Here is a 23,214-nt window from a genome sequence, read left to right on the forward strand (position 1 = left end):
GCAGAGAAGCTGTAAGTGATGAATGGATAGGCTGAACTGTACCACAAGAACCCTGATTGTTTAGACATTTGATCACAGCACAGCAGCACTACCAGAACATCATGCAAACGTACCTGACTGTCATTATACCCAGTGGATGTGTCATTAGTGTCATTACAGTGTCATTACACCCGTGGATGCACAGGACCCAGCTTCTGGACAGTCACTTATTGCTTTTGGCTGGGGAAAGGAGGAGAAGTTGGTGCCTCCAGATGCGATGTTGGTGACAGAGACAGGGCAGAAGCTGAGGATCAGGGTAAACCCAGCTGCTGCATCGCTGCAGTCCCAGGCAGCCCTCCCATGGATGGTGGCATGAGTCATGAGCAGCAAGATGCAGCAGCCCAGGGCTCCCAGCTGCAGTATGTGCCTGCAATCACGTTCCCCAAATCATCCCCTTGCATACAGCAGCCACAAGGAATTCAACCCACTTTATACTCTTGCTCTGACTCACCCTGATGATCTTCATAGCCAGCACAGCCTTTGCCAGGCAGGCAGTTCCCAAGGCCTGGCCACTGTCATTCTTCCCACCTGCCTTCTGTTACCACCACAGCCACAACCTGACACTACGCACCCTACCTGTTCTATTTCACTACTGCTGCATTTCCTCACCTCTCAATTCAGTGGGTTTGGAAGCTTTCTATCTCCTACATCAAACAGAAAGAGACTTAATTTTGAAATTATTTATCCTCATCACCTTTAAGAGTTGCTAAGTATTTGGGAGTCATGATATTCCCATAATGGAAGCATCATCACCAAGAAATGTTGCTACACCAAAACTCAAGGTTACAAAGCATAGAAATCACCAGAACCACCCTGGGTGAGCTCAGAGCCAACACACAACAGCCCTGTTCAGGCAGATGCTTTTGCTGTTTTGGTCCTAAGCATGATCAAGAGTAGGATGGTACCCATTACTGGAAATGCACAAAGTCATAAAATCATTAAGGTTGGAAAAGACCTCTAAGATCGCCCAGTCCAACTGTCCTCCTTCCACCAAGATTGCCCTCTAAACTGTATCCCTAAGTGCCACATCTACACATTTCTTGAACATCTCCAAGGACAGTGACTCCACAACCTCACTGGTAAGCCTATTCCAGTCACTAGCCCACAGCACAGACATGATGGGCTGAGCAGACTGCTGGGTAACACATGCTACTTGGGCATTTGCACTCCAGGCTGAATAAGAATGTCTCTATGGAGCCTGAGAGCACGCATGCAAGTGCCCCCCTCTGTGCCTGCTCTCCTGGCACACAGCTTCGTCTTTGGGGCCCAATACAAAGTCTGATGCACAGATGTTCTCACTGAATTAAGAAGCTGGCAGAACTTCCTTACTGAATTTGACAGTGCACCACAAGGAAGATGGGCATCACTCAGGAGGTGTGCAAGACATCTATTGGCTTAATAAGTGTTGGTTTTTTTCTTTCCATGCTATTTTGTTCTAAATAAATAGCATTGTGCTTTAAGTAAGGTGGGGTTCATTGGCTGGTTCTGCTCTTCCTCTTTGGAAAGAGAACCTGTAGTTAATAAGGACAGGTATTTGGGTCTGATGGGGTAATGATGGCAAGGTTTAGCAAGGCAAGTGGCGGACCTACATGATCAGACCAAGGGAAGAAGAAAACTGCATTTTATTCTGGTACAAATGAGCCAAAGTGGACACAATGCGGAAAATAACAAAACAAACTGTTATTGTTAAGCCAGAACATCTCCAGTTAATATCAGGAAAACAAATGCAATGTCACATGCAAAACATCTAGTTATTTTTCCAGTACCAAAGCAGTTCTTGATACAAATACCAGAGGTACTACAACATAGAGACAAAGATTTTCAACTGTTTGCGAAAGGATTTCTCTCTAGGAATGCAAGACAGAGACGTGGTCTTAATGAACACCAAGCATTTCCCAGCATGGCCACATATGAAGCAAAATCTGCCAGTATTTGTAACTACAAAAGCCTGTTTGTTATGATCTGCCACATCAGGACTTGATAGGGTGATCATATGAAGACCACAACCAGACTTTTCAGTAACTTCAGAAAAATGCAACTCATGTTTGCTTATACTACAAAAATATTCTGTTTTCCTTTGCATTCAGCACTGCGCCTGTTAGCTCCCCTGCTCACAGCAAGGCTCAAGCATTCAAACTGTGAAATGCAACATGACATCCACACACACCAAAAAGCAGTGAAGGAGAAAGAACCTGGTGAATGAGCAGCTTCCTATAACACAGTTGCTTACCTCTCTTTCTTCTGATGTGCTGAATGGTTAATTTCTTGCTTTGAGCAGAGGAGCAAAAAAACACATTCTTCCCCCTCCCCCAGAAAACAACCAACCTCAGCCTCCTTTTTGCTTTGTTAAGGATTCAGAGAAGTGAGTGGTAGGTGGGTCCCTTCCTCCCTCTGATAAAGAATATTAGCACCTGCTGCAGGTAGCCACAGTGTGAAAGGAGTTCCTGTTGTGTTGTTTCTTGGTGCATCAGTCAGACACTTCAGGACTCTACCTGCCAGAGGCTTTGTGGTCATCCTTTTGCTAGCAGTGCCTTGGCTTTAGTAGAAAAAGAATTCCTAATATTGAGGCCTCAGACAAACAATGCAGACAGTTCTTGTTGTGAAGACACAGCTGTGAGCAAGTCCCACTGCAAACTGATGAAGCTTTTCTGACACTAGGAATCTCTTGGAATTCTGGAGCTGGGCTCCAACTGACTGAAGCTCTACTTGGGCTTTTCCCTGTGCTGCTCCTCAAATGGAAAATTTCTGTTCTTCAGATGCACTGGATGGAGAGATAGGTAACAGACATAATGGCATTGCATGACCTCTGTTGCAGTTAAATCAAGATAAAGTGAGTCCTTTTCTGTTGCTGGTTCTCCATATGGGGTAGTGAGCATGTGATACCAAAAGCTTGCTTCTTTACAGGTCGGGATGTTCTCTTTGATCTCCAGGCTAAGCCTTTCCTGTCCACATAACGTTCATGTACTTTTGTGCCAGTTCAGTTTGAACACAACAGCTTCCTTCTCTCCCTTTCTCCCCAGACACTGGGATAAACCCTGTGATGTAAAACAGTCCTATTCCCTTGTTTACGTATGGCCAGACTAAGCAATCCAGCAGCCTCCAGGAAGGAGGGCTCTTTATCACCCCCTTCATCCTAGCAGCTCTTCCCTCTTCTGTCTGTGCTTTCGTTTTTCATTGGAACTGCAGCCCATCAGTTGATGCTGCTGCATAATAACCCACTAAAAATTCAACTCCCATTGATCAGGCAGATATTGCCCTTATGTGCCCTGGAACCACACAGCTGCACTGCAAAACAACAGTACCCAGCTGATGCACCCTGATTTGCTTCTCTTCATCCACTTCAGTCATCTCCCCTTCACCAGCTCCTGGCTATGTCGCAGCTAATAGCTTGCCAAGGACCACCATACAGAATACTTTGCTGACACCTAGATAAACACAATCTACTGTACATTCTCTTGTCTACAAAAGTCATTTATCAAAGAAAGCTGTGAAGTTAATTTGCAGTGAACTGTTCTGCTAAGTCTGATGTGCGTTTCAATTATATTTACACCCCAAGTTATTTTTCCTAGCAAAGCACATACTAGAAACTGTTGTGTTACCAAAGTCAGGCTAACAGGTCTTTGGTTTTCTACACTACATTATATTTTTCATGCCTCAGATACGAGCACTGTTCTGGTTTCCAGTCATGTGGTGCCTGCTCCACTTGGATATATTTACATTCCTCGCTTATAAACGCTTGGTGTGCCTGTTCTTTCACCTCCCTTGACACAAGCACAGGAGCTTTAGGAACACTGCTTTTTCTTCAAGTACAGTACTTTATTTTGGTTGTTTTTTTAAGCACAGCAAAGTGCCAAAGAGAGGTTTCTCTTTTCCATCCTGCATGAGTGTCCTAATACTTCTTATACCCTGTCTGAATTCAGGGGTTACTTTCCTAAACACTTGTCCTTCCCTGCTAAGGCTGCTAATTACAAATCTCTTTCTGCCTTTACTGAGGGTCTTCCATATTTCAACATTCAGTCTACCTGCTTCTGTAAGTTCCTTCAGTTTTCTTCAGATCTACTTTGTTAAAATAAAATTTTAGCCATAAGCCCATTTTTTCTTCTCTTTATGCCTAAAGTGAAACTAAACCATGCCACTGAAGCAGCCTGGATGAGGTGCTGACATTTGTAGCTGAGGCTGAGGCTCCTGGTCCAACCCATGTGAGCCTTGCCATCTCTTGTCGCGGTCTCATTGCAAAGCTGCTGCCATGCACATCCATCCAGGTCCTCAGAATACCCTCCCGGGTGTCAGCACATGCCTGGGCAGCAAGGCCAGGCCACGGGAAGCCAAGCACAGCAAGTTACAGTGCACCACTGTGAGTCAATCCAGTTCCTGGCTCACAGCCTGGCACTTGGATGAGCTCCTGGCTTGGGATTCAGTGGGTTCAGGCAAGGTTCTGTACTCAGCTGTTACAGCAGCAGATTGACCAAAGCCATTGAGACCAGCTCCTGCCATTAGGTCAAAATTGTCCCCAAGCTCCAAGTAAGAATGGAAGGGGAAGTTGGCAAAGGCCATATTGCAGCAGGTTCCTTATGTGTACAAGACTCAAAAGCCAAAAAGATAATGTGGGGTTTTCTTCGTAGAACAGTAAACTACCAGGACAAGGGAACAGATGTGAGAACTTTCTTTTGGATCAATGGATTACTTTATATTTTCTTTTTCCTTTCTTTCCCCCTAATGGATCTAGTTTATATACGAATCAAGTCTGTCACAACTTACAATCCATCCCTATCCGTGGGCATGCAGCAGTCACTGCAGTATGAGTTAGGCATACTGCAAAAACTCCCAGCACAACTGACCACTGTCAGTGCTGAAGCAGCCATAGCACTGAGGAGGATCAGCAGCAGCAGCTCAAGTTCTGTCCTGAGTAACATCCTCCAAACTACTAAACCTATTGTTCTCTCCTGCATAATGTCCTCCAAACTACTAAACCTATTATTACTGTTGATATGCGTGGTGCCTGGATGTGGAGTCATGTTTCATTGCTTTGCTTTTCACCTGAAAAGGTGCTCTGTGTGCACAAAAACTCTACCATCCTAGTTGCACAGGCTTTTGTTTTTCAGTCTGGAGCCCTTATGGTACTGTATCTCCTAGAGTTAGGGTTGTTCTCCTTAAACTACTGGCAAATCTTTTGCTATTTTTTTTCCATTCTCTTTGCTTAGGACTGCATTTATCCCCAGAGTTAAAGCAGTTGGTAATGACAGTGCCTTCTCTTTAGACACAGCAAACAAGTCCAAGTAGCCACTACCTACTCTTTCATTAAACATTCCTGATCCCCAGGCTCTTATCTGGAAGCTTTAACAATGCCATTTTCATCTGCCTGTGTTTGAAGCACAGACATCTGTGTATTCATACATTATATGCTCCTGTCTGATAGCAGATTCATAAATGCCGTAAGAGTTGGGTTCAACACACAGAAGTAAGATACTCTGATGTGTGTGGATGTGGCAACCTAGATATCAGGGGATTGGTTATTGGTTTACATCACTAGAAAATTTTTGTGGCATTGTTTGAACTTCACAATAGCTGTAATCTTTAGTGAAGCCTTAAGGAAAAGGGGCAGATGTGTTCTTTAGAATCTCTTGTTTGCTCACTGTAGATAGAGGGAAGCGGTGCCAAGCCGATGGTGAAAGACGTGGCATCTGAAAATGAACAGCAGTCTTCTCATCCCCAGTCTGTGCCTGCTGAGCAGAACAAGTTTTGGTAAAACCCACTGTGTGTCCTCAGCTTATTGAGCCCTGCAACGAGAGCCCGAAATGCAAGATGAAGCTAATGACGGTTTCAATCCACTGCTCTGTGTCATGCCAGCCCCACTGTTGGTTCCTCTGGCTCTGCGATGATTCACTGCTATCCTGAAAAACAGGCAGCAGTGGCACAGCATTAGTCATGGGCACTGACATGGAGGATGCTCGCGCTGGGGAAGTACAGAATATACTGCTAAAGAGAAACTAGGTCTTCGTTTTCCTGCAGCCTGGGAAAACCAGTTTCAGGACGTCACAAGTAAAGCTACAATTGGTTTTTGTCCCCCTTCCTGAAGAGAAGCAAAAATAATAATAATAAAATGCTTAGCGGCAGGGAGAAATTTGTGTATTTTTTAATAGTTGGCCACTATCTTCCATTCATTTTTTCTTTTTGTCACTCTCAAATTGTTTGATATCTACGTTTTTTTTTCCATCACCTTCTACTCCTGTTCCTCTACTGCATTGCTACACTGCATTCTCCCTCACACCTACCCGAGCGTTACAGTGGCTTAGTTTGGAGGCTGTTCTCCTTGCCTTACAAACAGAAGCTACAACTAGTAGCCACTGCTCTCCCTACCTCCCACATGTGCTGCTCAGCCCCTTCACCCCCACCGATCCTCACAGCCTTTGTTTTAACCAAAGTAAAATGAAAGTATAGGCAGCAATGAGAAACAGATTAACGAAAACTTGAAACCAACAACATTCCTCAAGTCTTGCTGCACACGACTTAATTTCAAAAGCAGTCTTTCCCCAGGCTGTGCTTCTAATGATAGAGCAATATTCCAACACCTTTACTCAAGAAAATCAGGTACTTGACTTCAAAATTAATTTCTAACCTCAAACCTAATTGCTCCGGGTGTAACAGCACTGAAGGGAGTAGAGACCTGCAGTGTTCAGCTGGTGTGGGATCTGAATCAGGCCCCCTGCGGGTCTTGCTTTGGGCATCGGTTCCTGACTGCAAATGATGGAAATGGAAAGGAGCTATTTCTCTCCCTCACTCAGCAAGCATGCAGCCAGTTCCCAGCAGCGTATTTTATTTCTTTATGCGTTATTCCTGAGCTTGTGCTAAGAGATAAAGGAGCGGTTGCTTCACTTGTGAGACTGATGCCTAACACAACTCATTTCTCAGACACTGACATCCTGAGGAAAGCTGGATAAAGAGGCTAGATTTTTTTTTACCACTTTCTCTAAGAACCTAGCAAAATCTTCACTTTATCTCTTAAGACACCGATTTGTCTGTTGCTCCATTAGAGCTGACTTTGTGATGGGTCAATCAAGGCACCCAGCAGGGCGCACCAGGAGCGGGGAGCAGGGCACGCTCTATACAAGGCATGGTAGGGCAGATGCGACGGCCGCACCATTGTGTCACCCACAGTCCGGGTGCCAAGGTCCAGGGAGCTGCCCACACTGTGTGCACTGGAGCTGGAACACCCTGTTATGTGGGACACAGAGGTGGGGGCCCGCGGGAAGAGGGCCAACAGGAAACCGAAGAGAGGAGTGCGGACGGGCCGTGTGGGGTGATGAGCACAGGGGGCAGAACAACGAGGAGCGGTTCTGCGTTTCCTCCGCCACCAAAACGAACGACTTTGTAACGTGCGCCCACCCTTGGAGCGGGTTGAACGCCGGCCCAAGCGCAGCGCTCACGCACAGAAAGCTCGTGGGCTGCACGACACGTTGCGGGCCAGGAGCCCACGCTCCAGCCTGGGGAACCTGTACTGCATCCCTCCATCCTGCCCCATTCACCGCCTTTGGGCTCGCTTTACAACCCCCGTCTGACCCGCGCGCTTCCCAGCTCCACGGCTTCACCCGCTCGGTGCCCGGCGCGGCGCCCCGCCCCGCCCCGCCCGCTCACGCACAGCCGGCCCCGCCGCCAGCAGGGCGAGCGCTGCGGGTAACGGCCCCACCTGACGCAACCCGCGCCCCGCTTTGCCCCATGCGCGGCGCGGCGAAACAGCCCGCCCTCGTTGCATCACCCGCAATGGGCCGGGCCGGCCGGGCGGGGCGACGCCGCTGCGGTCTTTAAAGGGCCGGGGCGACGCGCGCATCCCCAAAGGCGCCCGGCGCGATGAAGCGGGACGCGCAGAGCACCCAGGAGCACCTGGCCCGGCCCGAGGGGCCGGAGCCGCAGCCGCCCGCGGCACCTTCGTCCTCGGACCCGGCCGCCGAGCTCAAGCCGCGGCTGTGGATCTTCGGGTACGGCTCGCTGGTGTGGAGGCCGGGCTTCGAGTTCACGTCGCGGAAGGTGGGCTTCATCCGCGGCTACAGCCGGCGCTTCTGGCAGGGGGACACCTTCCATCGCGGCAGCGAGCGGGCGGTAAGCGCGGGGCGGGACATGGGGCACCGCGGGACGGCCAGGCGGTCGGCAGCGGGCCATAACGCTGTCTCCTTGCTCTCTCCCCACAGCCCGGCCGGGTGGTGACGCTGCTGGAGGACCGCGGGGTGAGTAGGGCGGCCGGTGGCGTGCTGGGGGCCGCGGGCAGATGCGATGTCCCCGGGGTGTGACCGCCCGTCCTCTCGTTGCAGGCGTGCACGTGGGGCGTCGCCTACGAGGTGTGCGGGGAGCAGCAGGTCGCCGCCTCGCTGCAGTACCTGAACGTGCGCGAAGCTGTGCTGGGCGGCTACGACACCAAGCTGGTCAGCTTCCACCCACAGGACAAGGAGGCGGGGGAGCCCATCCAGGCCCTCGTCTACATCGCCACGCCGCAGAACCCCTCCTACCTCGGCCCGGCGTCAGAAGAAGACATCGCGGCGCAGATCATCGTCTCGAGCGGCTGTGCGGGCCACAACGTGGAGTACCTCCTGCGGCTGGCGGACTTCATGCGCTACTTCTGCCCGCAGGTGGAGGACAAGCACCTCTTCTCCATCGAAGAGGCCCTCATTGCCCTCCTGCCCTGCCTGTGCCACTCGGAGAAAGCCCTGGAGGAAGCGCCCGGCGTCCCGCAGAAGGTCGAAAGGGAGAACTTCTTGCAGGGCTCCAGTAGGAGGGACGAAACAATCGGGACGGCCTGAGCTCTAACAGAACTACACAGGGCCGAGTGGACGAAAGGAAACAGAGAGGGAGGGAGGGAGGAGGCAAAGAGGCTGCACGGTTCCTGTTACACTCTTAACTGTAGCACCTGCAGCCATCACCACTTTCCAGGTGGGAAGTGTGGATCTGACTAGAGCTGTGCCCTAAGGCTTGATCTTTTGGGGTGAGACCTGGAGTGTGTGCTTCCTCAGAAGGGGAAAGAGGCTCCTCTGTGCACTTCTTTTATTCTTTTTTTTTTTTTTTTTTCTTAAACCTCAAAGACTGGTTGAGCAGGACTTGACTGGGTTTTAGCAGTATATTTGTGTTCTACCTCAGGCTGGCCAAAGCTGTTGCATGGTGGTTGAGGTTGGCTAGGTTCTGCCAAATGATCTTTTTTTCCCTCCCATGTCCCACCTCCAGTGCAATACAAAGTGAATGTGCCTCTGTGGGTCCTACTTCCTGGTGTTGCAAGGGATCACATGAATGCACTTGCTTTTCTAAACTGTTCTGTTGTATTTATTATGCGTTGTGTGTCTCCTTGGAGAGGTGTCAGGCTGCTTATGTGCCACTGTGGGATGCAGCCCAGGCTCACCTTTGCATTGGTGCCTTCTTGCTTTAGCTCAGTTTCCTGAGGCACTGAGCCTGTGTCAGTGACAGCAGCTTTGCTCTAGACTTGTGACCTTGTGCTGCTGCAGGCTCAACTGATGCTGCAAAGTCCTGTGTAGAAGTTGTGGGATAGCTGTCTGATGCAGCAGCACTTTAACCAGCCCTGTACTGAATTGCCCTCTGGTGCTTTAGGGTAACGTGGACTTTCAGAGAAGAACCTGAGGGTTCCAGTATCATACCCAGAACTGTGCTTGGTAGATTTGTACTTAACTGTGAAGGACCATCACTGAACATAATGCAATCCTGGATCCTGCGTTGTCAGGAGAAGCAGAGGTACTGCTGCAAGCTCAGGCTTCTCAGCTTCACATATTAACAGCATGAAAACCTATAGTATTTGGAAAGGAAACTGCTGCTACTGCAATTAGCAAAAGAACTCCTGAGAGCTGACCTCTAGGACACTTGACTCCTCCCAAACATTGTTTGTTTTTTTTAAAAATAAAGATTAAAAATAGGGGATGTTTCCATTACTGTGGCTTGTATGCATATGAACTGGTACTGTGCTGTGCCCAGTAATAAAACAAGCTGACAAAGTCAGTCCTTTGTACATTTTTTTTTTTTTTTTCAAGTTACTGACTTCAAACTGATTCTTATTTTTAATGTTTGACTTTTTTTTTTGTCTGTTTTCTAAACTTAACTGGTAATGCTACTGTAGTTCCTTTTGAGACAAGAAAGTCTTGATGCCAAGCAGCTTCCCTCATCCAGATTTCCTAGAAGACACCCATTTCAATATTTCACTTTAAGAGGAGTGGGTTCAGTCATTCTCTCCACTTCCAGCCCATGCTGGAGCACTGTGCTGACACCAGCTGTAAGCCAGCCCTGCTGCCTGCACAGGGTGGGTAAGGCAATGCAGCTCTCTGGGCATGCCAAAGGGCTTGAGCTGACCTTACTCTGGCTGCTTCCATGAGGTAACAGCACAGTACCAGGAAGTTGCCACTTGTGGCAGGCTCTGCTGACTGTGGTGGAGAAACGTCCTCTTCTGCCTTGCACACAGCTGCTGTGTGTGCAGGGCCACCGGGCAGCTACCATGCTGCCTTGATTCCTCTTGTCACCAGCTGCCTCCCTGCTGAGACAACAGTGCATACCTGCATTACCTGTCTCTAGACAGGAGTTACAGAGTGAAAACTAATTGAAACAGCTTAATTTAGCACTAATTAAAGGCAAGTAATAGTCTAGAGAAAACTCTGCTTTCCCTATTCTGTTGGAGGCTCTCGCTTCAGCTGAGCAGCTGCATCTTCCCCAGGTACTGCTGCAGGAAGCCAGGGCTGCTGCCTGCTAGCAGCATGGCTCCTGGATGAGCTGCTGCTGCCATCACTGTGAGCAGCATCATGTTCCCTACAGAGGACCACAAGACAACTTCGGAGTAACTCACAGTGCCTTTCTAGAGATGCTTACATGTGGGAAATGTCCAGTTGTTATTCTCCTGTGATAGAAAGCAGTACCACAGCTGATGGGCAGTTTGGTATTCAGCTGGTCCTTTGGGGAAAGCCCCAAGAGAGTCCCATCTCACCCACCTCCATCTGTGGTTTCCTGGCACTTAATTGCTATGGACTGCAGTGGGGCAGCCAGTCAGATCTCAGCTGTCAGTGTCTCTGGCTTGCCACTAGCCACCAGCTAGAACATTCAAGTGTTAAAACAATAACTTATTTGCAGGGAAGTGCACTCATCTTGAACAACAAAGTATTTGCAGCACAGATGCTTTCCCCGTTGTAACAGAAACGCATTTGCAAGCACCACCACGTACTTCCCAAGTCTAAAACCAGCACACTTCACATGATCCACCTTTATTACAAATGCAGTCACTGTGGTTTACGTACAGCATCACCAAGCTGCAAGCTCACCAGAGCTCCAGATGCTCAATGGGGCTGTCTGTCTACTGAGGAGAGAACTGCAGAATGCCCAAGCCAGGAGGGGCAGGGAATGAGCAACACTCCTCGCTGTGTGCCAGACAGCAACGCCTCGGCTGAGCCTCCTTGAGGACAACGCATGTCTGGACATCCAGAGCAGAGCCAGCACCTCTCTGGGGAGCATCAGGGAGCCGCGGGGAGGGGGCATCCACACGTGCCCTCAGCGCGTGCAGGCAGCACCGAGCTGCAGGAGGTGGCACGTGCCGACTTCAGCAGCTGCTGCAGGGGGTGAGGCGGGCTGCGCGTCGCACATGTGTTGCTCCATATGTGCCTCCTTGCCACTGAGGAGGCGGGCTGAAATGTGCACTTAATTACCAACAGATGCTTCACAGGCAGGGGAAAAGTAGAAGACCACAACAAAGGGCACTTATCGGGGCTCCCGGCCTCAGCATGGGTCAGTCCCAGCCTCATCTTGGTGAGCGAGGAGCCGCCCGCCTGGTTGCTACAGACGCTGCAGTGGCTGCACTCTGTCCGGCACTCCCATCTGCAACAGGGGCTGAGCAGAGCCTCACGCATTCTACAGTGTGGATGTGTTTGTCTGGTCTAGAAATGGTGAGGCAGGAGAAAGGCAGGGCTGCTAGCTGGTTGGATTTTGCATGAAACAGCCTCAACCACCCAGCACAGAACACACAGGTGTGCTCAACAGCTGTACATCGTGAAGCTTCCCAGTAACACATTCCTCATTGCTCAGTGCCAGAGTGGCAGCACAGCCTAAAGCTGTAAGTCAGCCTGTGCCTGCAAAGTTCTTCACAGAACCTGAAATTGGTTTGTATTGCATTCAGTTCAGTGAGCAGAGCCAAGATGGAAGATTTCCTCAAGTCACATTTCCTGCTTTGGTACCATCACATTTCAGGAGGCAAAGGCTTCAGCAGCATGCGATCCAAAGGGCTGCTCAGAGCTGGCAAATAGGGAGGCACAAGCACGGTCCCTGCATAAGGGTGACAGTGACACGCCACCAGCTCCAGAGGAACAGAGGGGACAAGGAATGGACTCAGTCAGGCTGAGGAAAAACTGTGCTTGCAGCAAAAGTAGTGGCCGCTTGGCAAGCCTGGAACTTCCTCCTACTGAGTTGCCTTGGCTTTAAGTGACAGCCACCCTAATCTGTGTGCTGTATTTAAAGTTTATTGAAACTGCATTAGGAGAGGAGGGCAGGGGCACTTGGGACAGCCCTGTGAAAGCTCTACATGCTGTGTTTACAAACCCCATGCACTTTTTGTTTGGTTTTGGATGTGCCTTATTCCTTCCCAGCTCCCTTTTCATCTCCCAGCAGTGCCAGCCAAGCTGATGAGTGTTTATACGCCTGAATTCCTGAAGCACAGCCAGTACCTTGAACTCCAGAGAACGAGACTGAAATAACGAGGAAGGTCAGGGAAGTTCAGAACAGAGGGGCTGTTTTCCTGGCTGGGGACACCATGCTGTTCCAGACCACGTTGAGCTGAGCTGGGGACAGAAACAAAGGCTGCTCTCGAACCCTCCTGTTCATGTAACTTTCTGCGTCCCTCATCTCACTTTTAATGAGATGCATTTTCATGGACCATTTCAATGAAGGCTGCCACTGATCAGCCTGGCTGCTGGCACCTGAAAAGCTGCTGGGGGGTTTTACTGCAGCATTCACACAGCAGGAGCAGCCTCTGCACACTGTTTTGCTCCCCCCCACACACACACTGCAGCACCCAGAAATTTGCTACTGCTTTGCCCACAGAAAGAAAACTCAGAGGATGACTTTAGCACAGAGGAGGTTTCACTCGCTGTCCTTCAGGAACATGACTAACACACTGGGGCACGTGCTGGGGACATGCAGGCCTACGCCACCAGAGTTGGGGCAGCGCAGAGCACCCACGGGTGTTCCCAGCACATCGCACACACCATGTGTCCTGCACAGTTTGCACGGCAGGCCCTGTCCCAAACACCTCTGTGTGCAGAAAGCTCCAGAGCAGTCAGAGCTAGCACGGGCACTAGGACTCACCAGGGTACAGCCTCAGATACCTGCTCTGCTTCTCCACCATGAGCTGAGGCTGCAGACGAACTGACACTGACTGCACGGATGCTGGAACCCCCTCGCAGACTCCTATCCAGCCTGCTTACAGCAATTATAGCCCCACTGAAAACAGCCCAGGGAAACTGCAACAAAGTACACGTGTCACTTGAAAACATTTGCAAAACAAACCAAAAGAGCAGCCTTTTGCTCTCTCTGTGTCTAGATGGGACACTGCACTTCCAAATCCCCCACGCAATGCTGTTGCTCTGCTCACATTTCGGCACAGCCTGACACATGGTAGATACTGTTACAGACAAGTGGGATTGATGGCTTTGTCCTCAGGATGCTCCCATGGGCATCCAGGACTGGAATCTTTTTTAGTTTTCCAATGAGGTACTTCTTTTCTTTAAAAACAAAAAACAAACCAACAAAAAAGCAACACAACAGATCCCAAAGTACATTTCAAACAGCTAGCAGGTTTGGAAATCATATATACACATCCATTCTTTCGGTCCGGTTTACAAGAGCGTGCTGTACTCTGAGGCATTCTTTGCTATCACACAGACAGGAGCAGCAATGCCAGCCCCAGACAGATGCTTTCTATCTTCCCCTCCTACCGGACCCCCAGACAGCAGCCAGACGAAATCGCATCTCCTGGTGCCACATAGCACACTCCATTTTGGCAGTGCTGGCATCTCTAGGCTACATATATATCACATCTATTCCTGGAAGCACATCCTATAATTTGAGGACCCGTGAGGTCTGCACTGAGAAGTAACTGTGGGTCTGGCCTCGTTCAGAGTACAAATCTACTATTTTTCTTCCAAAGGAATCTTGCCTTGTTTCACTTGATGGAAGGAAGCTCACACACAGGCAGCAGCCCCACTCCTTTTTCTCCCATACGGCCCTGTGTTTATTTACACACACCTTGCTCCAAACAACAGAGACCAGCCTCCATTTCTTTTTTTTTCTTCTGGAAAACCACCAAAGACCTTTGCGAACTTTTAAGTCAGCCTCACATCACCTTTGTGAAGAGGCATCACTTGTATTTTACCGGCAGAGAACGGAGACATCGAGAACATAATTTCAAAAGCATACAGTGACTTCACACAGTGTAAAACATAAGGGGATGATGGTCTTCAGAGCATCTGAACTGTACATCAGGTGTTCAGAGATAACCCTGTGGGAAAAAAGTAATGTGTGCTGATGTGATCGGCACTCAGTCATGATGCAAACATGCAAAAGGCATCACAAGTTTTCATGGATACCCTTATGTTTGTCCAATTAGAATCCAAGGCTTTGCAAGCTCAGTAATTCCCTGTTCTTTAAAACTTCACCTACTAAAGTTTGCGTACTATTTATTTGCCATCTAAAACCTTGGCTGAGAAACATTTAGGTATATTGTGTGATGTATGTGTGTGTTTATTCAGAACACATCCAGATTTGCTGCAGCCCCCCAGGATTTTCAGCTCGCTTGCCAGCAGTTCCAAACCTCTCCCGTGTTTATTTCTGTAACATCTCAGACATAGGCTCTGTTTTAAATTAAGAATTTAAACAACATTACTTCTCTCATTTGCTATCAATTATATCACTGCAAGGGAGAGCTGGGCTCTCTAACCTGTCTGCAAATACTCTACTGACCCAACACTCACTCTTAGCATCAAATAACTCGATTTCAGACAGACACAAATACACAGCTGAGGACAGCAAACTGCACTGTAACCAAATTACACTCATTACACAACACATACCTCTGATTGCATATGGCAACAGCAAATTGTCAAAGCCAGAGAAGCCAATCCCTTTCAGCAAAGCTCCCAGTGGTATGTTTCAAAACACACCAATCACTTGGGGTTGTAACAGCCCATCGTGGCTTCCAGTCCCAAATCACACTGTGTTTAGAAACCTACTGCACTTCATAGATTCAGCTTCATGTTAGTAACTTTCCAATGTAGTTAAGAGGAATTGAGCTGTGTGACAAATTATACTAAACAATTAGTAATTATTTTTTCCATGTTAACCGGTACACGTATCACATTAAAATTATGACTAAGAGCAGATATAGTAACTTCTTCCAAACCATGAACAACCATGAATGATGTAAGGACTACCAAAGATGACCTCTTCAATGAAGTCAGATCTTAGAGCCAACACGAAAGAACACAAGAATTTCTGTTTGAATTATGCAACAGAGAAAACAGTAAAAAAAAAAAAAATAATTAAAAAAATCAAACAAACCTGAACAGACATCTCACCTTGCAGAGCAGTCTCCTGCCTGTGACCTACTCCTTCCTAGAGGAAAGTCTACGTCAGTTCTGTGATAGTCCAAAACAGCAGAAAATTCCCAAACAGGCTCTTCTCATCACAGAGCAGCAATTACAGGCTTTTCGTTTGTTTGCTTGTTGTTAATGTTGGTGAAGGTTTATTCAGTGTTACAATGCTTGCACGCCGTGTATGCTTAGCTTTTTTTTTTTTTTCCCCTCACTATTCTCACAACCTTGTGATGCAAGGCTGAGGATTGTTTGTTTAAAAACAAAAGTTCCCCTGTGGCCAAAAACCCCAAAGACAGCCCATTGGTCTTGAGAACAGCTAGGTAATGCTAAGGAGCAAGGAGGAACAAACAGGTGCTTGACAAATGTCAGAGTTATGATGAGGGACCCTGTGCCACATCACACCTCTCTGCTCGTGTGCAGCAGTACAGAGGGGAGGGTTTAACTCTGACACTGGAAGAAAGAAGGAACAGCCCCTGGGAAAACTCAAGAAGCCATGGAAGTGGTTTCAATCTCTTCCTCCCCTACCTCATTCTATCAGTGATGCTCATCAGTTAAGGAAGGAAGGAGCTGCCATTTCATACCTGAGCAATGAAACACTTCCTCATGCCTGGGATGCAGACGAATACCTTCACATGCCACTGGAAGAGCCTTGTGTGAATAGTTCAGTACAAAACACATGGAAGAGCCATCAGCTTTGTGGCAAATCCACCTTCCTGAGGGAGAGGTGGGAGCTAAAAGGATAACAGAGCTGGAAGAAATCCAGCTTATCTTAACACACATTTCTCCATTCTGTAAGGCATTTGGGGTAGGCTTTTCAGAACAGTAATCTGAATGCTACAAGAAAGACAGCTGTTTACAGTGCAGATCTGCTGGCTGGATCTGAATGCTCAGGCCACCTGTATCACCCTAACAATGGCGCTCCTACAAGAAATGAATTGCCCCTTCCCCTCTCACTTACCACTACACACCTGGTGCATGCTGCAAATGAAAAATAAACCCTTCACAGTTCAGAGAGTGCTTATGCCTAGGTGCATACGATGCTTTATTTCAGCATATTTGTCTCGGTTACACTTAACATCCAAGTAGCATCTCTTCGGGCAGACAGCTTTCAAGTGCTTCCCAGCTACTTGCACAGAAGTTCCAAGAGGACAGCATCGAGTGCACGATCACCTCTTGTTGAGCAGGAAGGTGAGAACAAGACATGCCTATAAGGCTCCTTCAGAGTTACAGCATGTGTTTCAGGCTGAACAGTCAATCAAAAGGAAAGAGGCAGAAGTGAGAGGAGGAAGAGCCTTTAAACACATCTGGGATCAGAAGCAGAGCAGCTCACCTTGCATTCAGGAGCACATCAGGACTGCAGCATTGCACTCATAGGGCAGCATTTTCCACAGCACTAGATCCACATCCTGCCCCAAAAGATTCTATCAGTTGGGCTCTTCCTCCTCCCAACCACAGCTGAGCTGTGCTACAATCAAAGCAAGATTCCTACTCCTTTGGCACAGAGCTTTTCCCACTGAGTTTGATGTGCCTTTTCCCCTGAGAAATGCTGCTAAGGGAAATACTTCAGGAAAATGGCAATAAAGCAAACCACAGCCCTAGGCAGACAGATGGCATTCCACAAACAGAACATGATACAGCAGAGACACTGTGGTGGGAAAAGCATGCAACAGAAAAGGGAAAAGGCACAGAAATAGTATTACATTTGGTCACTGTGATATTAGTACAGCGAAGTTAAGAACTGAGGCAATTCTAGATGAAAATTCTTCCCCAGCAACCTGTTCAGCTCTTCGCAAAATAAGATGTAGCAGCTGACTAAAAGGGGACAACAGAATGAGAAAATGGCTTGGAGTAATATCCAGGGAACTGTATTTAACAGTTCTGCAGTAACTGCTGAGTGAAGATATCAACGCTATCATGAAATAATAAGAGAAATACACAGCAAGCCCAACTTTCCATAAAGCACACTGACATCTATTTCACCATTTCAACCACACTCCATTAATTCAATATTCTGTTTCTGCCAGCAGTAAATACCTCACTCCCTTAGAGGAAAGGGACATTCCTTGCCATTAACCCACAAAACAAGCACACAGCGCACAGAGTGAAAAGATGCTCAGACTGGAACCTCAAAGAACAAAACTGCAATATGCACATCCATTTTAGGAACACTTCTTTTCCCCACTGTAGATCACAAAACTTCCCTCATCTCCTTAAAAGTGTTCCCAGTCTTTGTCTATCTAGCACTACTTAATTCCCCAAACCAAATCAATGAGTAGAATAGCCTTGACATGAACTCCTTCTAATTCCTTGATCAATATCTCAGAATCCCACCTCTTCTATGATACATAATACAAAGAATTCATCTGTTTACATTTTTCGCATATTTTGAACTGGATCTGATCTAGAAGTTCCTTTACTGCCATGTTTGGTCTTCCTGAATTTGCTGGTCTGCAAGCAGCCAGGCTACTGCTACTTTTGCCAAAACTTGTGATACCATTCTGTATTTCGTCTGAAGATTAAACACGTTTTTAATATGCTATTGTCAGTTTTCACAGTATCAATACTTCGATCTTCCAGAAGCACACACACAACAGTATACGTTTTTCACAGTCTTTTCAAGTGATAAATGTATTTTTCTCTTCACTCCAGATTACATGAAATTAACACCATTATCTTGCAGTGCAAAAATAAAAGTTGCAACCCAAGTCATTTCACTTCAATGGGGAAAAAAATTTGCTTTTAAGGAATTTTTCTTTTAAAATAAAAATCTGTAGATAATGACACCCCGAAACAATCAACCGTGTTAAATTCACCCCTCGTAACTCAGATACCACTGTGCAATTACAGCTGCTTCTGTTTTCTTGTGACCTGTTGTGTACCTGCTCCAAAGCAGCTTGCCACATAATTGGTGCATACAGACATGGGATAACGTGCACAGTCGTAGCTGAAAAAGGTTACAGAATGTGACACTCGGAGGAATGTAAACACACCAGAGCATTACACTGAGCAGCATGTCCCCAGGTGCACTTGCAGATGTGCACCCTCCATGCTCTCTTCCCTAACCCTCTCATTTGTTTAGTTTTAAGTATAAAAACCACAAAGACGCTGATTTACATAAAATTATCTCACTCCATTTTATTTAAGATTTTCTTCTCCAGTTAGTAAAAGAAAGGTGTGTCTCTCTTTATACATATGTACAAGTTCAGTTATAAAAATAGACAGCACATTCAAAGAGAAAAAAAGGCTTGGCATTTGTCTGATTCCCTCTAACTATCATATATACATGTGAATACAAGGGGAAGGGAGAAATCTTCGATGAGTTAATTAAACACAATCTCTCCCTCAATTATCCCCTGCAAATCTGTTTAAAAATCAATCTAACTAAGCTCAGTTCTGCTATTTTCAGGTGTGCAAATTAGAGGCAGAGCCAACAGGAAGCACTTGCTCCACACTGTAGGACGCCAGGCAAAGGATTCGGGGTTAGAAAAAAAATAAAATAATAATAATAATAAGTCATCTTCCACTGTCATAGCCCAGACCTGCAACTCATAACTTGCTTCTCTCTTGATGGATTGAAAGTGCCCTGGCAGAACAGCCTTTTAATTCAATGTGCCAGACAGAAGAACTGCCCCACACCTACATCTCAGTGCAATGCAGACAATGCTTACAGCAAAGCAAGGACCTACAGAGGGGTTTGTGCATTGAGGAAGGAGAAGGAGCAATAGGAGAATGAGAATACAGATGGGGACTGGCAGCCCTGCTTCTATCAGCCTACGGGAGATGGCTACCAGTACCTGCACATGGCAGGGAACTCAACCAAGCTACATCTGATGATCACAAAGATGAAGGGAAAACACACTGGAAGAACAATCAATGGATGGCTGGGATACGAGACAAATTTTCTCCCCAGGATTTGGCTGGAAAGGGGAATGGCACAGTTCTCTTTCTCAGTGCTGTTTTTCATCACTCCGCTCGCAGAGCTGCTAGCTGCAGAACCATGCTCTGCTATGGCACAGTGAGAGGAACAGCAGCAAACTCTTCCTCGGCACTGCAACTTTCCCTCTTCTTGAGATCTGTACAAGTAGAGCCTGATTACGTTCCTGAGCCTTTACGAGCTCAGCATACCTCAAAAATGAGAAAAATCATTCTAAGTACAGTGAATGCTCACACTGGTAAGAACTCTGAAACACAAACCAAACCACTGGCTTGTGGCTTCTTCCACTGTACAAAGCAGAGGCAGTGCTGCTGCTCCCACTAGACCTGTCAGAGCTCTTACCCTATTCTTGACAAACCGTGCTGACAAGAATCTGCTCCCCAGAAACCCCCTGAGATACCCTCCTTTGCATTTCAAACCTTCAAGAAAACAAAAAAATAAACAAACAAACAAAAAAAAAACAACCAGAGGTCCACACTAGAAGAATACAAATTTTTTTGATCACACCATGTCCTCAGTTAGCCCCTGCACGTACACCAACCAGCTCCCAGTACAGAAATGTCTTCTGACTCTGGCGTTCAGATACCGATTTCACTGAATAAAACTAAAGCTGAGTTCCACCTCAAGCTACAAGAGAGAAAATACACTGGTGTGACTTCAAGTTACACACAGCTTCGGGATTTTGCATGGAGTACCTGGATGCTTTCTCAGGAATCTCTGTCAGATACACATCATAAAACTACATCTGACACTCTCTCCAGACCCCTTTCCATCCTTCTCGCAGTGTCTGCAAAGATAATTATTTGGGATACACATAATCAAAGTGCTCACATAAACCACCCATTCCTATTGTGCTTTGATTTTCTTTTCACACAGCTGCATGACAGCACAAGGCATTCATTTGCATGCCTTCAGCTTGCAGGGTGGTCTTCTCCAATAGCCAACACAGTTTAGACAAACTTTGGGGGTTCAAAATTACTACCGAGCACCTGAGGTATGGGCACCTTTGCTTTGCTTCCGAATGGCAGTTTCTGATACAAGACTGCTGGTCAGGTTTAAGCTTTTGGGGGTGCCACAAACACTGTTTCCTTTGCTCAAAGGCGAACTCAAAGGAGAAGAGGCGCTTGAAGGTCCAAAATCTGCCAGTCCAGAAGGCCGAATAATTGCTGTTTGTAGAGGGCTACTTGAAGACATGCCTAGCAACAGAAGAGAATCAAATTCCTCGTGAGCACATCATACCAAGTCCATGTCGCACTTCAACAACAACAACAAAAATAAATGGCAACAATACACTAACACTTAGTCCTAAGAGTACAACATATTCATGATTTTTGAGAGTTTGATTAAGAGGGATGGCCTTAACATACACATCTTGCATTTATACCCAGGGTCAACTGGGTTACCTAATGCAAATGCTGAAGCTCCACCACAACCCATTTAGAACATTTTGGAACCTAATGCTGTAAACTGAACATGACAGCAATACAGAAAAGCAACAGATAAACCCACAGAATAAAGAACACTATCTCATTTGTCTGGGTGACAATATTAAAAACAAAATAGAAGTATTTGGTATGAGATAATTCAAATGGCAGATGAAGCTTTTGCAGGACTAGTATTTCAAAGTCCTCTGTGGTGACAACGGCTGTCCTCTCACACTGTCACAGCATTACACTGCACTCTGCCTGGATCTCAGAATATGCTGTACAAGCAACACCAGCAATCCAACGGTTTTATCTATTTTTTGACAGGCCGTAAACAAGCCAACGCCCTAACTCACGTGGTTGGCTGTGCTCAGGTCTGCTGCCCCCTTTTCCCCACGTACCTTTGGAGACACTGTACCCGTACGCTGCATACGCCGCTGCAGAGGCTGCTGCCGCCCCGGCTTTGGCACCTGCCATTGCAGCCGCGCTTCCTGCTATCGATTTCCGGCTTCTGCTCTTCCCGGTGCCCTTAGATCCAGCATTCCCTCCTTTAGGACGACCGCGGTTTCGACTTGACTGGCCCCTGCCAGTGAGAGGTGTATCTTGCACTGAAACTCCTTCATGAAAAAAGTGTAACAGTAACAGAAAAAAGTGAAAACAGTAACCGCTATGGAATGTTGGATGACTCACAAGTGAATATAGCCTTGTAACTATCTCCTATCTACATTAGTGCTGTTCCTGTTAACTGATGCTGTTCATTTACATTAACACAGACATTCAAGTTGTCATCTCATGAAAAGAAATTATATATACTTGAACATTCACTGATTATATTTTATTAACTCAAATTCCTCGTCATTGTTACAAATCCTACCCGCATATAGATGGAGAATTCTGAGTTCTACTTCAGGATGAAGCTTTTTTTTTTTTTACTGAAGGAACATTTCATCTTTCCATTCACTGTTTGTATAGAAACTCATTAAAGAACGATGGCTCTCTTTGTTTCAGAGTAGAAAGTTATGGTAATTAGAAACTTTTACCATACTTTAAAACCATAGCTGCTTCAAACACGCCGTGGAAATAGAGAACTGATTATTAGCCCTATGGCAAATACAAGGAAAGGCTTAGGAATTAAATATTTCTGTGGTTGTCCATCATTTGGTAAGGTGGGCCCACTATAATATCAAAAGAGGGGTAAAACTCCTAGGAGAGTAAAACAGGAAAAAGGAAATTGTAATGAATGACAGAAAATAAACAGATTTCCTAACAAATCAGAAATTATTTCTCAATGATAAGGTAAATTATTTTGTGCAAATCTTGCCAATCATGGACAGACTTTAGTTCAGTTATAGAATATGTGTCACCTAGGCATGCAAAGTAAAGTTTTAGTGCTAGTAGTAAATAAGGCATGAGTACCAACCATTTATGGTGTCTGAAACTGAGCCAGTAATGGAAGCAGGAGAGTTTGTTGCCCTCGACTGAGGTGCTGAAGAAGCTGGATCATCCACAATCACAAGCATATCATTGCTGCTCTCATCAGGAGGGATAGAGCCCATATGTAGCTCACTGCTGATGGATATCTAAACACAAGCAGAAAGAACAAAACTGTTATCTTCTCAGGTTAGGAAAAGGAAGGGAACAACCACAATAAGACACACAATCACAAGTAATTAAATAGCACATGTACTGATTTCTCTCACTTTCTCTAACAGCATGATACATATCCTGCCTACTCACACCCTCTATTTACATGCTGAGCAGCAGTAAAAACCTCCAAGAGTTACTTAATGTCAACTGATGAATGTAAATGTTAAGAAGCAGGAAACTAATAGGTTCAGCAAAGACTTAAGAAAGCTGCTGCACAACTGTTCATTTTTCTGATTGCTTAGAGAGAAAACAAAAGGACTCTTAACCTAATAGTAGTACCAAGAAAAATCTTTATCAGAAAGAGAATTAATACAACATACGAATCTCAATCAACATAGTATAGAACAAAACATATTTGTTGCCAAAAATTGTTTTCAATTCAATTCAAAAAATAGATGAAGGAAAAGAGGATGTGTACCACTGGAAATTTACAGTCTAAATTCAGGATTAAAAATACATTAATTCAGAATCAGAAGCAAGGAAGGAAGTAGAGATGAGATGCAGATGAGACTAGTGAGGAGTACTTACAAAGACCCCGAAATAAGGAGCTAGTCTAGGGATA

General features: G+C 46.4%; 2 protein-coding genes across 4 annotated transcripts in view; one reads left to right on the plus strand and one right to left on the minus strand.

Annotated features, from left to right (window-relative positions):
* Window positions 1–7,883: 7,883 nt before the first annotated feature.
* Window positions 7,884–10,026, plus strand: CHAC1 (ChaC glutathione specific gamma-glutamylcyclotransferase 1). The gene is made up of 3 exons (XM_042864464.1): window positions 7,884–8,133; window positions 8,223–8,258; window positions 8,343–10,026. Exons 1-3 carry the CDS (start codon window positions 7,885–7,887, stop codon window positions 8,826–8,828), a joined length of 771 nt encoding a protein of 256 aa, XP_042720398.1. The 5' UTR covers window position 7,884; the 3' UTR covers window positions 8,829–10,026.
* Window positions 10,027–20,095: 10,069 nt separating this feature from the next.
* INO80 (INO80 complex ATPase subunit) overlaps window positions 20,096–23,214 on the minus strand; it is a 60,964-nt gene continuing 57,845 nt past the window's right edge. For all 3 annotated transcript variants that reach the window (XM_042865781.1, XM_042865774.1, XM_042865765.1), the window contains 3 exons: window positions 22,426–22,585; window positions 21,407–21,622; window positions 20,096–20,777 (listed from right to left, as the gene is read on the minus strand). In XM_042865781.1, the coding sequence (XP_042721715.1) occupies window positions 20,560–20,777; window positions 21,407–21,622; window positions 22,426–22,585 (594 nt within the window). In that variant the 3' untranslated portion in view covers window positions 20,096–20,559. The remainder of the gene's footprint in view (window positions 20,778–21,406; window positions 21,623–22,425; window positions 22,586–23,214) is intronic.

The sequence above is a fragment of the Lagopus leucura genome, unplaced genomic scaffold (assembly GCF_019238085.1).
Source record: "Lagopus leucura isolate 7727_CA_CO unplaced genomic scaffold, USGS_WTPT01 Super-Scaffold_1, whole genome shotgun sequence".
NCBI classification, from domain to species: Eukaryota; Metazoa; Chordata; class Aves; order Galliformes; family Phasianidae; genus Lagopus; species Lagopus leucura.